This window comes from Peromyscus leucopus, chromosome 8a (genome assembly GCF_004664715.2).
Source record: "Peromyscus leucopus breed LL Stock chromosome 8a, UCI_PerLeu_2.1, whole genome shotgun sequence".
In the NCBI taxonomy this organism is placed as follows: Eukaryota; Metazoa; Chordata; class Mammalia; order Rodentia; family Cricetidae; genus Peromyscus; species Peromyscus leucopus.
The window spans coordinates 19092255-19106392 of NC_051085.1; the positions used below are offsets into that span (position 1 = coordinate 19092255).

Here is a 14138-nt window from a genome sequence, read left to right on the forward strand (position 1 = left end):
ACTTAAAGGTTCATATATTTATACTGAATTTATTCAGACCTCAAAACTTATGTGCCGATGAGTGTGGCCTGAAATTCACTTATATTTTATATTATGCACACTGTCCTTATCTCATTTAATTTTTAATAAAAAAGTCCATGATAGGCAAAATTAAGAGATACTGCCATTTACAGTTATGGATTATAACCTGAGCCATTTTCTCATATGGGAAGATATCAGAAGAATTTATCTGTATTTTAATATTATCTGGCACATTGCATTAAAGAGTGATTATCAGTAAGGAACTTACTCTTTATATAGTAGTAAGAGAATGTTTTGCTGGGTGGAAAATCAATTCCCCATCAGATAAGTTGAAATAATGATGGAAGAAGCAGCAAAATAGAATACTGACGCCACAAAAAGCTAAATTTGAAATAATGAAAGGTTGTACATTTTGAGATCTTTTTCTAATTATGGAAAAATGGGACAAAGGACTAGCAATGCATACCTTTATGTGCCATTAAAAAATGACAGTGACATTTCATAGATGACAGAGTAAGTGTAATAAGGGTACCTAACTCAAGAAAGAGGTATACAGAAGGCTACAGAAGGAATTTTCAACTACAAATCTATGTATATTGTGGATGTTTAGTCAGCTCTGAGGTTACTGCAGCTGAGAGCAAGAATTTCTAAAGTCATGTTTGTGGTGGTATTGTGTTCCCCAAAATATTGTGCACTCTAATAAACTTAACTGGGGTCAGATACAGAACAGCCACTAGATACAGAGGCTAGAAAATGATGGCACTCACGCCTTTAATCCTAGCATTCCAGAGGTAGAAATCCGTCTGGATCTCTGTGAGTTCAAGGCCACATTGGAAACAGCCAGGCATGGTGACACAGCCTTTAATCCCAAGAAGTGAACCTTTAATCCCAGGGAGTGATGGCAAAAACAGAAAGATATATAAGGCGTGAGGACCAGAAACTAGAAGCATTTGGCTGGTTAAGCTTTTAGCTGGTTAAGCTTTTAGGTTTTGAGCAGCACAGTTCAGCTGAGAGCCATTCGGATATGAGGACACAGAGACTTCCAGTCTGAGGAAACAAGATCAGCTGAGAAGTTGGCCAGGTGAGGTTAGCTGTGGCTTGTTCTGTCTCTCTGATCTTCCAGCGTTCACCCCAATACCTGGCTCAGGTTTGATTTTATTAATAAGACCTTCTAAGATTCTGCTATACATGTTAATTTGTAAATAACTTCCAGTGTCTAATGACAAAGGTCAGAAAGACAGAATTTGATTATGGTAAAATACAAGGAGAAGAAATCTCATGTTGATTCCTCTAGTCATTGAATATGTGTTTATTTATTGCATTACTTGCTTTATTTAGATTTCTGATGCTGTGACAAAACATCAAAAGGAATACAGATTATTTTGGCTCACAGTTTTAGATATCTTAGTTCAATATTGCTGATTTTATCATTTTGAAGCTATGAATGACTATGTCCATGAATATACTAAAAAAAAATCAATGAATCAGGATATTAATTATATCTCAATAAAGCAACTAATGATAGTGAAAAATACTTGTATGATTGATCCAGAATACGAAGGATAATTACTACAGGAAGAACAGAGATGAAGGACAATGAGGGGGAAAGAAGGGGGAAGAAGTGTGGTGATATATTGTGCACCCTAATATAACTTACCTGAAGATCAGGAAAACAAAGGGACAAGCCACTGCTACATCTCACCTCACCAACACCACAGATCCTCTGACTGAAATCCTCTCAGTCCTCACCCTAAAAGCTCCAGCCGAAAAAGCCTCTAGCTGAAAGAGACACTCCTGTCTCCTCAAGCGTTACATACCTTTCTCCGACTAGCCATCACTTCCTGGGATTAAAGGTGTGTGTGAGTCCCAAATTCTGGGATTAAAAGTGTGTCCTGCCACTTCCTGGCTCTGTTTTCTCTCCTAGACTGAATCAGTCTCATACAGTCCAGGGTGGCTTTGAACTCACAGAGATCCAGACAGATCTCTGTCTCCTGAGTGCTAGGATTAAAGGTGTGTGCCACCACTGCCTGACCTCTATGGTTTTTTTTTTTTTTTTTTTTTTTTTTTTTTTTTTTTTTTTTGGTTTTTCCGAGACAGGGTTTCTCTTGTGTAGCTTTGCGCCTTTCCCGGAACTCACTTGGTAGCCCAGGCTGGCCTCGAACTCACGGAGATCCACCTGCCTCTGCCTCCTGAGTGCTGGAATTAAAGGCGTGCGCCACCACCGCCCGGCCATGACCTCTAATAATCTAGTGGTTTGTTCTGTTTTCTAATCTTCAGGCAAATTTTATTAGGGTACACAGTATAACACCACATTTCCCCTTTTTTGTCTAAAATAATAAAAGTTTAGAACTAAGAAGGGCACTTGTTTACACAGGTGGCTCACACTAACCGTCACTCTACTTAGATGCAAGAAAATGAACCTTCTGGAAAGGCCTCCAGAGGAATGGACTAGCAAGGAGTGATTACCAGCCAGTTCCTGGGAACATTAAAAATGCCCTTTCTGTGAGAAGTTACCAGGATATTTGTAGCTTCCGACAAATGGCCCCCACACATTTCTAAGACTTGAGAAAGTAACCAGCAAGTTAGTGCTACCCTAAGGGACTTGTCAATGGACTTGACGATATACAAGAGAAAGACAAACAGCATACTCCCCTCTTTGAGGATGCCAGCATCCACTGAATAAAATGCAATCAAAACAGTATCACAATAAAAAAGAATGCCACAGCGTGAGGAAGTCCTGAGTGAGCGTGTATTGTTGACATGGGCATGGCCATGCCAAGGATCTCAAAGCTTCAGACCCATTGGAGAATAGCCTCCTCCCCCCGCCCCCCCAGAGTAAGGCTCAGAGGGATGCCAAAGTCTTCCTCTGGTCCACATGTGGATATTGATGGTGTGTGCAGAAAATGCCAACCATAGCTTTCCATGCCTGGACATTCACATCCTGAAGACCATATAAAGACAATGTGTGCGTGTAGTCTCCCTGTGTGGCATATTTGTATGTGCCCAAGTGTCCAGGAGTGCTCAGCTGTGCAAATATGTGTGCAGGACAGAGGTTGATGTTGAAATGTCTTGAATTGTTTCTCCACTTTCTATTTTAAGATATGGTCTCTCACAGAACCTAGAGCTTGCCATTTTGGCTGGACAGACTGGCAAGTGGGTCCACAGGATATGGCTCTCTCTATTTCTTCCAACACGCATGTGCCATTACACCCAGTTTCTATGTGGTGGCTAAGGATCCGAACTTAGATCCTCATATTTGCTCGGCAAGTACTTGACCCATTAATCCCTCTCTTCAGCTGGGATAAAAGTAATTTTTAAAAATAATAAAAGATGCCAGACCTAGAAAAACAAAAAATTTCTTATTTTTCTGAGATATCTCTCTCTCTAATGCCTTCAATATCTGGAGTATGCTACTCAGTTCCTCAGACTATTTTTTTTTTTTTCAGTTTCAGCATGGGAAGTCTACATCTCCCTCACCTGTCACAGAAAAGAAGTCATCATTCATGAAAAGAGAATGAAGTAGAGCAGACTGGTGAACAGATCATAACATCTCCTGAGGGAATCTAGCTTAGAGAATAAAGACAAGCAAGTCAGAATACTATCTTGCAGGCACCCTGTTGCAAGCAGGAAGGGCACTATGGGCTAGCCTCCAGCAGTTCCAGCTATGGGCTAGCCTCCAACAGCTCCAGCTATGGGCCAGCCTCCAACAGCTCCAGCTATGGGCTAGCCTCCAACAGCTCCAGCTATGGGCCAGCCTCCAACAGCTCCAGCTATGGGCTAGCCTCCAACAGCTCCAGCTATGGGCTAGCCTCCAACAGTTTCAGCTACAGGCTAGCCTCCAGCAGTTCCAGCTATGGGCTAGCCTCCAGCAGTTCCAGCTATGGGCTAGCCTCCAGCAGTTCCAGGTATGGGCTAGACTCCAACAGCTCCAGCTATGGGCTAGCCTCCAACAGCTCCAGCTATGGGCTAGCCTCCAACAGCTCCAGCTATGGGCTAGCCTCCAACAGTTCCAGCTATGGGCTAGTCTACAACAGCTCCAGCTATGGATTAGCCTCCAACAGTTCCAGCTATGGGCTAGCCTCCAGCAATTCCAGCTGGCAGCCCCTAACATGCTAACCTGCACCTGCTCTGTGGCTATCACACAATCCCTTGTTTGTCTTCTGCAGAGTGAGCAAAATAAATTACATTAGAATAGTTTGGGTATTTTCCAAGTATTAATTACTGCTAACATATGCAATGTAATGCTTGCATTTGATGCTCTGTGCTAAAAACAAGTATATATGTACACATACACATGGAAGTTATTCATTAATAGCTTTTAAAGGGCCACTTAAATTTTAATAATGTTGCATTGAAATGTTCATAAATAGAACTAGCTGAACTAGGTAATGTCTCCAGATTCATATTTAGAGAGATGAATCATCTCACAGCTTATACTGATGCCACAAAGCCAAAGGAGACAATGTAACCTACGAGAGATGCTAACTGTAGGAAGAAGGATAAAGCTAGAAGCTGGGAGATAAGTAACTATCGGTTTATCATGTGTACATAACTGAAATGAAGTTTTTTTCAACAATGCAATAACATCCTAAAATTTTGTGTACAAATGATGACTAACCTGACACCTGTCAGAATTGATGAGTAATGACTCATGAATTTGAATCAAAAAGCAAAATAAATGACTCCTGCTATTAAAATAACTTTCATGTCTTAAAGTATCATTGGCTTGAGCACAGTGTTGTACAATTAATGTTTAGCTAATTGTTTCAACCACAATAGTTCTGATTTATCCCCCCCCCTTTTTTTTTTTGGTTTTTCAAGACAGGGTTTCTGTATAGCTTTGCGCCTTTCCCGGAACTCACTTGGTAGCCCAGGCTGGCCTCGAACTCACAGAGATCCACCTGCCTCTGCCTCCCGAGTGCTGGGATTAAAGGCATGTGCCACCACTGCCCGGCCTGATTTATCCCTTTTAGAACATGAACTTGGTTCCATTTTTCTCATTAAGTTCACACAACTACAATCACCATACTCAATGTCTGAGAAAAAACTGGACATAATTTTCAGTTCCGCTGGCATTGTCTGTTTTCCTCCCTCATCTACAATCATGGCATAGTTATCAGGAATATCAGAATGATATACAGAAATTATGAACTTAATATGTCTTTGCAAAATCTCTTCCTGAAGTATCTTCGCATGAACACTGCTGCATCAATCTTCTCCTTCCTAAGGAGAACCACAGCAAGTTAAGGACCAGTCTTCCTAGGACAATACACCAGATACCACTACCAAATTAGGACGAATTTCTGGTTCAAACATGTGTGGTTATTCACAAATGGAAACACAATGCAAACAAGTTCCAATCATGTAGGGAAAGGGGCTAAAATGATGCTAGAAGTGTACCGTACTTCTTACAAGAAAGCATGTGTCAGGAAGGCTCTGACAAAGACACAAGCCTGCTACGGTATAAGAGAAAGATTTTGCTTACAAGAGTAACCTGATCCGATGAGTGTTTTGGAAGCGTCATTCTAGCTGCTGTGAGAACAGACTGAATACAGCCAGGCTGGACGAGGCAAGAAAGGTTTTATTTTAGATCTGTAGAGTCAAGAGGACTTGCTGTCAGATTACTTGTCAGGGCTTAAAGGAAGGGAAAACTCCAAAATAGCCTTTAGGCTTATTGCCTGAAGAAATGGAGCACAAAAGTTGCCATTTCTGAAATGGGGAAGAATATCAAAGGAACAGATTTGAAGAGAGTGTCAGAAATTGATCTCGGTCGTGTTAAGTCTGATGCGCTTACCATCCGTCCTGGAGAGATGTCATGAAAACAGACCCAGGAGCCCAGAACTTGAAGCAGAGGTAAGAGCTGAGAAAGCAGCCTGACAGCCACTGGCCTAGGTGGCAAGACAAGCTAAGACCCTCTCAATAGTAAAATGGCCAGTAAAATGAAGGCCACTAAAGACTGAGCCCCAGCGCACTCCAAAGTTTAATAGTTGAGGAGATGTGAAAGATAAATTTTTCTTAAAATGATACAAATGCATATTTACCATAAGTTCAGGAGGAAAACTGAACAGGTGAATTTTCCAGAAGACAAGGCAAGTGGAAAATGTTTCCAAAGAAGGGGGGGGGGGGCGGTGAGTACTGGAAGGAGGAGAGTAGGGAGGGCAGGGTTACCTGTGCCAAATGCTGCTGTTGCTAGGTCTCAATAAAATGAGGGTTAAAGATGAGGCTGACACACCTACTGTGAGGGAGTGCTGGGGAGAAAGCCTAATGGTTAGCACAAAGGCTGGGTCCAGCAGAAAATAGCATAAGGTGTGAGTAGACCTAGATACTTACTTGAGGAATTTTGCAATACAAGGGAGGATGGAAATAGGATTGCAAATTTAAGAATGGAGTTTGGGAAATAGCTCGGTCAGTAAAGTGCAAAGACCTGAGTTCAAGCTGTAGAATCCACATTTAAAAAAAAAAGCTGGGCGTGGTAGCATGCTGGTGATTCCAGCATCCAGGAGGCAGAGAGGCAGGAGGAGGCCTGGAGCTTTTAGGTTGGTCACCACCATAACCTACTTGGCAAGTTCCAGGCCACCGAGGCCCCGCCTCCTCACTCCTACCATGCAAACATATACAGGAACAAACACAAGAACAGGAAGACCCCCCCCCCTCCCACCCCACCCCCACACACACAAAAGTCTAAATAGTTAATTAATTGATTAAACAGTATCCCTTTGGGCTTATGGGAAAGATTCAGGAGGGAGCTTAGGCTTTAAAAAGACCCACGCTCTGCCACTGTAACAACATGGGTCAGCCTCATGTCCGCTTTATGCTTTATGCTTAGTAAAGCAAGCCAGGCAAGGAAAGATGGGTTCTGCCTGACCTCATTTATTTGTAAAATTCAAACACTTTTCAACTCCTTGAAGCAAACTGGTGAATAATGGTTATGGGGGGCTGGAGGACAAGGTTTGGAGGAGATGTTGGTCAAGAGATACAAAATTTCAGTTATAGTAAAGGAGCTCAAGAGATCGTTTATGACTTGAAAATCAGTAACAGAGGCCTGTCCCTGGAAACCATGGCCACTACAGCCAGGGATCAGGTAAGCAATGTTCCCTCTCCCTCCCATCCTCCATTTCTAATTCCCCAGTCTCATGGCCAGCTCTGCAGCAGACAACCTGCTGCACTCCCTCCCCACCTCTGCCCCCATCCAAAGGGACGAAACAGATCTTCTACAGCCTTCCCTGTGTCTTACAAACCTTTCCGTTCTCCTGCAAAGTTGTCTCACCTGCCAACGCTCAAGGCCCTCTCTCCCCGGAAACACGCCAGCCATGCAGACCAGGGAATCAGGATGGTAACTTCACTCTCCCACCTATCCTCAATTCCAGCTTCCCCTTGTCACCCCAGCCCTGAAGCAGACCGACTGAAGTGTCCTGTCTTGACTCCCTTTCTCCACTCTCTGTGAACTCGATAGATTCTCCGGGCAGACCCCACTGTCCTCCATCCTATAGACCCTCTCAGGACCCTGCCTTCTATCCAATCCCCATTCCTGCTAGTCAGCTCCTAATACCTAGAACTGGGAGGAGGTGGGAGGAGATCCTTAAACACTTTAGATAGAAATGTAAACTGCTACTGACACAATAGAAATCAGTTTGGTGGTTTCTCTAAAACCTAAAAACAAAACTACTATATGATCCAGCTACACCATTCCTGACTATATACCTATAGGACTCTAAGTCGGCACATTACAGATAGTGTACATGCATTTTTGTCACAGTGATATTCATAAAAACCAAGATACAGAACCAACAAAGATATCCACCAATAGAGGATACAGTGGTATAGATACACAATGGAGTTTTACTGAACCACAGAGGGAAATAAAATCATGCCATTTACCTAGAACAGGACATCATCATAGTAAGTGAAATACACCAAAGAAAACAAGTATCTCGTTTTATCTTATATGTAGAATCTAGCTTTAAAAAAAAAAAGACGAGAACATAAAGAGAAAGCTGCTTGGAAGAGGATGGAGACCAGAATGGGAGAGGGAGACAAGAGAAAGCAAGAGAAGGGGTGAAAACTATCACAGAATATAATAAACATTATGACCACGTCCTAATGAAAGTGATTATGCTGTATAGTTAATACACAATTATAAAAACTGTGGCGATTATAGGAGAACTGATGATGGCTGAAGGGTGAATTCCACCCAGCTGTGCTATGGATGTGGAAGGCTAACATAGGATCCTCCAGAAAAAGAGAATATATTCATACATATGTATATATGTGTGTGTATTTATCTTTCCTTCCCTGGCTTATTTTACTCAGTACACACACACACACACACACACACACACACACACACACACAATTTATCATAAGAATTGGCTCAGGAAATTACCGATGCATTGTAGCTTCACAGGATGTAGATCTAAAAAGGAGAGGAAATGAAGAACTGTAAGGTGCACTGTCCCTGGAGGGAAGCAGGGAGGATGAGGAAATTGGCTTTTGCAAATCAGCTTTGGCAGTTCATTCCCAGTCCTGACTGGAGGCCTGAACAGGCAGGCATACGCACAGTCAAAGGAGCTGATGTGTATTAGTACCACACGGCTGCTCTCTATCATTTCTATTTCCAGCACAGTGAGAAGTGTGGTGATTACCTAAGGAAGGATGGCGAACGGGAAGGGTCAAGGAGAGAAGAGTTTTGAGAACACTCATCTAAGGGAACAGGAAAGTAAAGCGACCTGGAAACACCCTCCCACTGCCTGGCACCTTCTGGATAGAACAGGAATCCATCACTGAGCTTTTATACATCACTTCTGAACACAGTAAAAATATACTTCCATAAGGACCAGGCATTGATGGATATTTTTATCCTTGGGAAATAGCCATTTATACCTCATTTTTTAAATTTTTATTTCCCTTGTTCGAATTCCCAAAATATTTTTTGAGGAAATAAATTAATAAAGGTAGAAGTCAGCTAATAAAACTGACTATGAATCTGTTATGCAGAAACATAATAAAAGTTTTTCCCCCAATGAAACTTAGCAAAGGAAATAGTGTTATATTATGTCAAAGAAAACTGACCAAGAAAAGGGTTGAGGTACTGGGGAAAAAACAACAGATATTGATACATTATTCATAATTGATGTGTTATTTATAATTCCCAGGGAAGATCCTTGTACTCAGTACTCATGAAACATATATTAAGGAAACAAGCATGTAGGGTAACAAATGTTGAAACCTAGAAGATGAAAGAATGAAAGACACAGTATAAACAGTCTTCCAGAAAGACTCAGAGAAGAATAGGCAGATGGAACAAACTCTTGAAAATGCCCTGGGTTCAGTGAATGATGGAAGTGAGCGTGAAAACATCCGAAGGGCATCATCGAAAAAGCCTCTTCCTGAAAAATGTGTAATACCACTCCCAAGTCTCTGAAAAAGTAATACATTTTGTCATGCAAGAGTGAAACCCAAAGCCCAAATTTTAAAGTGCATTAAGTGAATGTGAAATCAATCTCTTCCACATGATTTCTTTCCAGTGTTAGTTTGATGGCATTATAAAGGACAGGCTGTTGATGTAAGAATTGACTTCTAAACTTTGTGAAAAGTCTGATCGTGGACTCTCATCATCCGTGCAGGAATTCCTTGGCCTAGGAACTCTGAGCATAACCCCTGGTAGTATGTGATACGATCCTTTATCAAACTTAGATCCTTTGTATGAGCCTCTCACCTTCTCATCTCACTGATACTTCCACCTTCAAGATCCTCACACAGGTCACACTCACAGTTCCCTGAGTTATAATGTGTTTCTTTCAGTTGTCCTGATGGCTCCTCTTCTAAAAATGTTGTTCTATTACTCAGAAGATGAATACTAAAGCTACATTCCCCTTTTGACACAAGATTTTGTTTGGCAAGGTAGTTTAATTATACACTATCCCAGCAAGCTCGTTTGTCTGCTTCACTCATGTTACGCTGAATAGTTAAACAACCATCTATTCATGATTCCTCCAAAGGGGGATAAAATATACTTCCCAGTATAATTCAACTCAGGGCTTATGTAAACACGGCAGTCATTTAAAAAATATTCTAGTGAATAAAGAAAACTTCCTCATAGGCAGAATTTAACTAACCAGGAACTACTGATTCAGTTTTCTAAAAAAAAATAAAAATAAAAAAAAATAAAGATGTGTTTATTTTATGTGTATGATGTTTTGCCTTCATGTACCATGTGTGTGTCCAATGCCCTGAAACCAGCAGTGGGAGCCAGAGACCACAAAACTGGAGTTACTGGTGGTCGTGAACCACCCTGTGGCTGCTGGAAACTGAACCAGGGTCCTCTGCAAGAGCAACAGATGCTGTGAATTTCTGAGCTGACAGTGCGGTCCCTAGTACTCCAGGCTTTAAAGCAAACATCTCTTGCCACTGAACAGACTTGCTTTACCTTTGCTGCAGGCAGTACTTGTTCGCCATCATACCGACACCAATCAAACAGACAACGGGAGGAGATGGAAAACTAAGAGGGACTGGGCAGCCATGTATTCCTGCACCCATGCCGAATGGAGATCAACACTCACCTTCTTCACGGTCTCTTTCTCGAACTATACAAAGAGCACTGGAATACCGGTTGGGTGAAAAGATTTACCTTGTTTTACATCAGCACTTCGTGGGACTTCTGGCAGATAGCACTGTGGCAATGGATATGAGGAGAACATCGGCCAAGGATACGGGTCATCCCCCTAAGTGTAAGTGTAGGAGGTAGGTTAAGATACTGAACTTTCATACTTTCTCAAGTATCATTCATTCATTTCAATTGACTTTTTTATTCCCAAACTTTCTGTCCAACTATCAAGTTATTTGCTATTATAATCCACTATTCCTAAACGACAATAAGCAAAATGTCATCGAAATTTCACAAGTTGGACTATGACAACTTATTCTTGTGATTTGAACTGATAATGATGGGTTTATATATTTTTTTTTCATGAAAGTGAAAATACAATCTTTAAAAGGCCTTGTATCTCCTCCACCCCAAAACTATTTTTCTTCTGTCGATCATTTCTAGCTCATCTTTTCCAGGGTGGCAGTCACAGAAGGGAACTTCTTAACAACCACCCTCCATAAAGACCACACACACTCCCTACTGCATAAATAAATATAACAGTTAAGGGACATGAAAGAGAAAGACTTCAGAATTCACATACTCAAGGACACTCGGAAGAATGACAAGAATGTAATAAAACAACAATCTACTGCTCTCAGACACTCACCAGAAACTCGTGAGCTCTCGGTGACATCACTACTATTTTGTTTTGAATGTGTTTACCTGTTTTGCAAGTTTGTAAAGCAACAAAAATTGAACCCTGGTGTAGAGAAACTTGGAAAATGTTGTTCAGTGCCACTTCAGTTGGGTACTTCATTTTAAAACATGTCAAAATATGGCACTCACCTTCTCAAGCATCCTTGGAGGCAAAATCCGCTCCAAGGGCCCACCAATGAGATTAATCCTTACAAGAACATGATTTCTCTCTACTGATAAGCCATCAATTATAAAGTCCCTGAAAGAGAATATACATCAATTGTGCTGTCTCCTTAACTGAATATGGTTTGATTTTTAAATCATGTCACTAGATTGCAAAGAGGAAAAAAAAAGACAACAAAACAAACAGAAACAAAAGGTATCTGCAAAGCACATTAGTTATCAGAATATTTACAGTACAGAAGGCTACATTCAGATTTTTTGTATCATCACTTCTTTGCTATCAAAAAAATACTAAGAGAAAGAGTATTTCCTTGATGAATGATCCTGTACCTACAGAAACACGATTAGGACATGTTTTATTTCTGAAGTAACAACCATCTTTAGGAAAGCTCCTCCTTGCTGGGGGGTGGTGGCACACACCTTTAATCCCAGCGCTCCGGAGGCAGGGGCAGGTGGATCTCTGGGAGTTTGAGGCCAGCCTGTTCCAGACAGAGTAAGGGGGGGGTGGTATGTTCCTCCTGAGCTGGAAAGATGGCTCAGCCATTGAAGACTAGGCTCGCAACCAAGGAGACATGAGACACGAGTTTCTCCTGTGTTCTAGAGTCAGTGCCCCAAATCTGCAATGTACATGTTGCTGATGAACAGATTTGGATACTAGTAATTTTTTCCTTCGATATCAAACCTCAACATCAAATGATATAACTGTCCGTGGCCTGGGTAGGAAGGAAGTGCACTACTATGTTCTGAATTACAGACATGAGCGTGATAACAGCTGTTGAATGTGTATTCTATAAATGTCAGCCAAACTGAGGCAATGGCAAGTGTGATTTATTAGTAGGAAAATAAAAATGATCAAAACCTCACTTGGCAAATAATCAGCACACGTGACTATAGGCTGACATAGTAGGAAACTGAGGACAGAATGGCTCCAAGAGAGATGCAACAGCAAGCATTTTTCCTCAGAGGGTCACTGTACAAAGTGATGTGAGTTGAAAAGTGCCAGGACTTCCTGAAAACTAAAGGGAAAAATACTAAGACAAAAGGAACGAATGATAAATGTAGCACTCTCCAAAAACGTAGATCATTATCTTCCTGTGACATTCATGCTTAAATGGCTTTTTACTCTGGCGTTTTAATGTAGTGATTCAGGCAGTATAAAAATTATACAGAAAATTAGTTTCAAATCATTTGTAAGGAAAACTGCTGATAGCATCATTCTAATGCCGCCTTTTGTTTAGCTTTGTTTACGAACCTGTGGTTCTCGGAGATCTCAAAGGTATTTTCTTCCTGAGCATGTAGTAACATGTTGGATACTTGATACTGAGCCTCCAGTAAGAGAAGAGCATCCAGATCACAGCACACCACACTTAATAACCTACAGGAGAAGAAAATTAGCAATCCTGTAAAATCCAGTGTGGACAGTCTTAAGATTTCAAAGTAACACCTGAGCCTTGAGACACCAATATCATAAGAATGTCTACATAGTTATTTCAAGTTTGTCTGTGTTTTCAGAGAGTCTCACTTCACAGCCCAGGTCAGCCTGGAACTCACTGTGCAGCACAAGCTGGTCCCAGACTCACAGCAATCCTCCTGCCTCAGCCTTGCAATTGCTGGAATTATAGGCATGAGCTACCACACTGAACTCTCAGATATATTTTTAAATATTCAGAGTTGTAATCTCTGCTTCAGAAGTCATTCTTAATTTTTAATCCAGACTTTTCAGACTTTATAACAGCATGAATATGAGAGCATTCTTCTTAGCCAGGCTCATGGTGGGCACCTGTAATCCTGCACTCAGGAAGCTGAGACAGGAAGATTGTCATAGGTTCAAGGCCAGTTTGGAATATAGAGGATCCTGTTTCAAAAAAAAAAAAAAAAAAAAAAAAAAAATGCAGTAACACCAAATATAGTTCATTCTTCTCAACCATTACTTAAAGATTCATCAGGGAATATTAATGAATCCATTCAAACTACAAATTACCATAAAGTTTCTTTCAATAATTAATTACAGAAGGAATGATGAAACAGTAATTTTACCACTAATCTAAGACACGTTCACTGAATAAAAGGGAAGTGTTAAAGTGGCAGTATCAAAACTGATTCTGTGGAAATGAAAAGCTGAGGTTATGAAATGGAAACCTCAGAAATCAGTGCCTCACTCAACCCCCATCAGAGAAGCTTCCTCTTGCAGTAGATGGGAACTAACACGGAGACCCACGACTGGACAGTGTGCAGAGTGAGAGGCTGTGGAGCACTCAGTTCTAAATGGGATGTCTCCATCAAAACCTTCCCTTCAAGGCTCAGGGATCCGTGGAAAAGAGGAGGCAGAAATATTGTAAGAGCCATTGGTGACAGATGACTTCAAGGAAACAGTGTCTTCCAGACACAACAGGACTGACAATGTACACATGAACTCACAGAGACTGTGGTAGCATGCACAAGGCCTGCACAGATTCAAGCCAGACAGTGTCCAGCACTGAGAGGGAGAAGTAGACATGGACTCCCACCCCAACCCAGAAGTTATCTGCAGTTGATAGCCACTGGCAAAGGGGAAGTCAGTTTTCTCTCATGAAGTGTCACTGGTCTATCAACCACACTTCAAGGCAGGCCTCGAGCCCAGGAAGAGTTGGCCAACACAAAATGGACTCCATGT

The 14138-nt window shown here is 41.4% G+C and overlaps 1 protein-coding gene across 1 annotated transcript in view; it reads right to left on the reverse strand.

The window, feature by feature from the left end:
- The window catches only part of Tbc1d32 (TBC1 domain family member 32), a 211962-nt gene that overhangs the window by 69223 nt on the left and 128601 nt on the right, over positions 1-14138 (reverse strand). Inside the window, exons 23-25 of the mRNA XM_028868362.2 lie at positions 12738-12860; positions 11453-11561; positions 10649-10742 (exon numbers count right to left, since the gene is read on the reverse strand). Of these exons, the coding sequence (XP_028724195.1) occupies positions 10649-10742; positions 11453-11561; positions 12738-12860 (326 nt within the window). The remainder of the gene's footprint in view (positions 1-10648; positions 10743-11452; positions 11562-12737; positions 12861-14138) is intronic.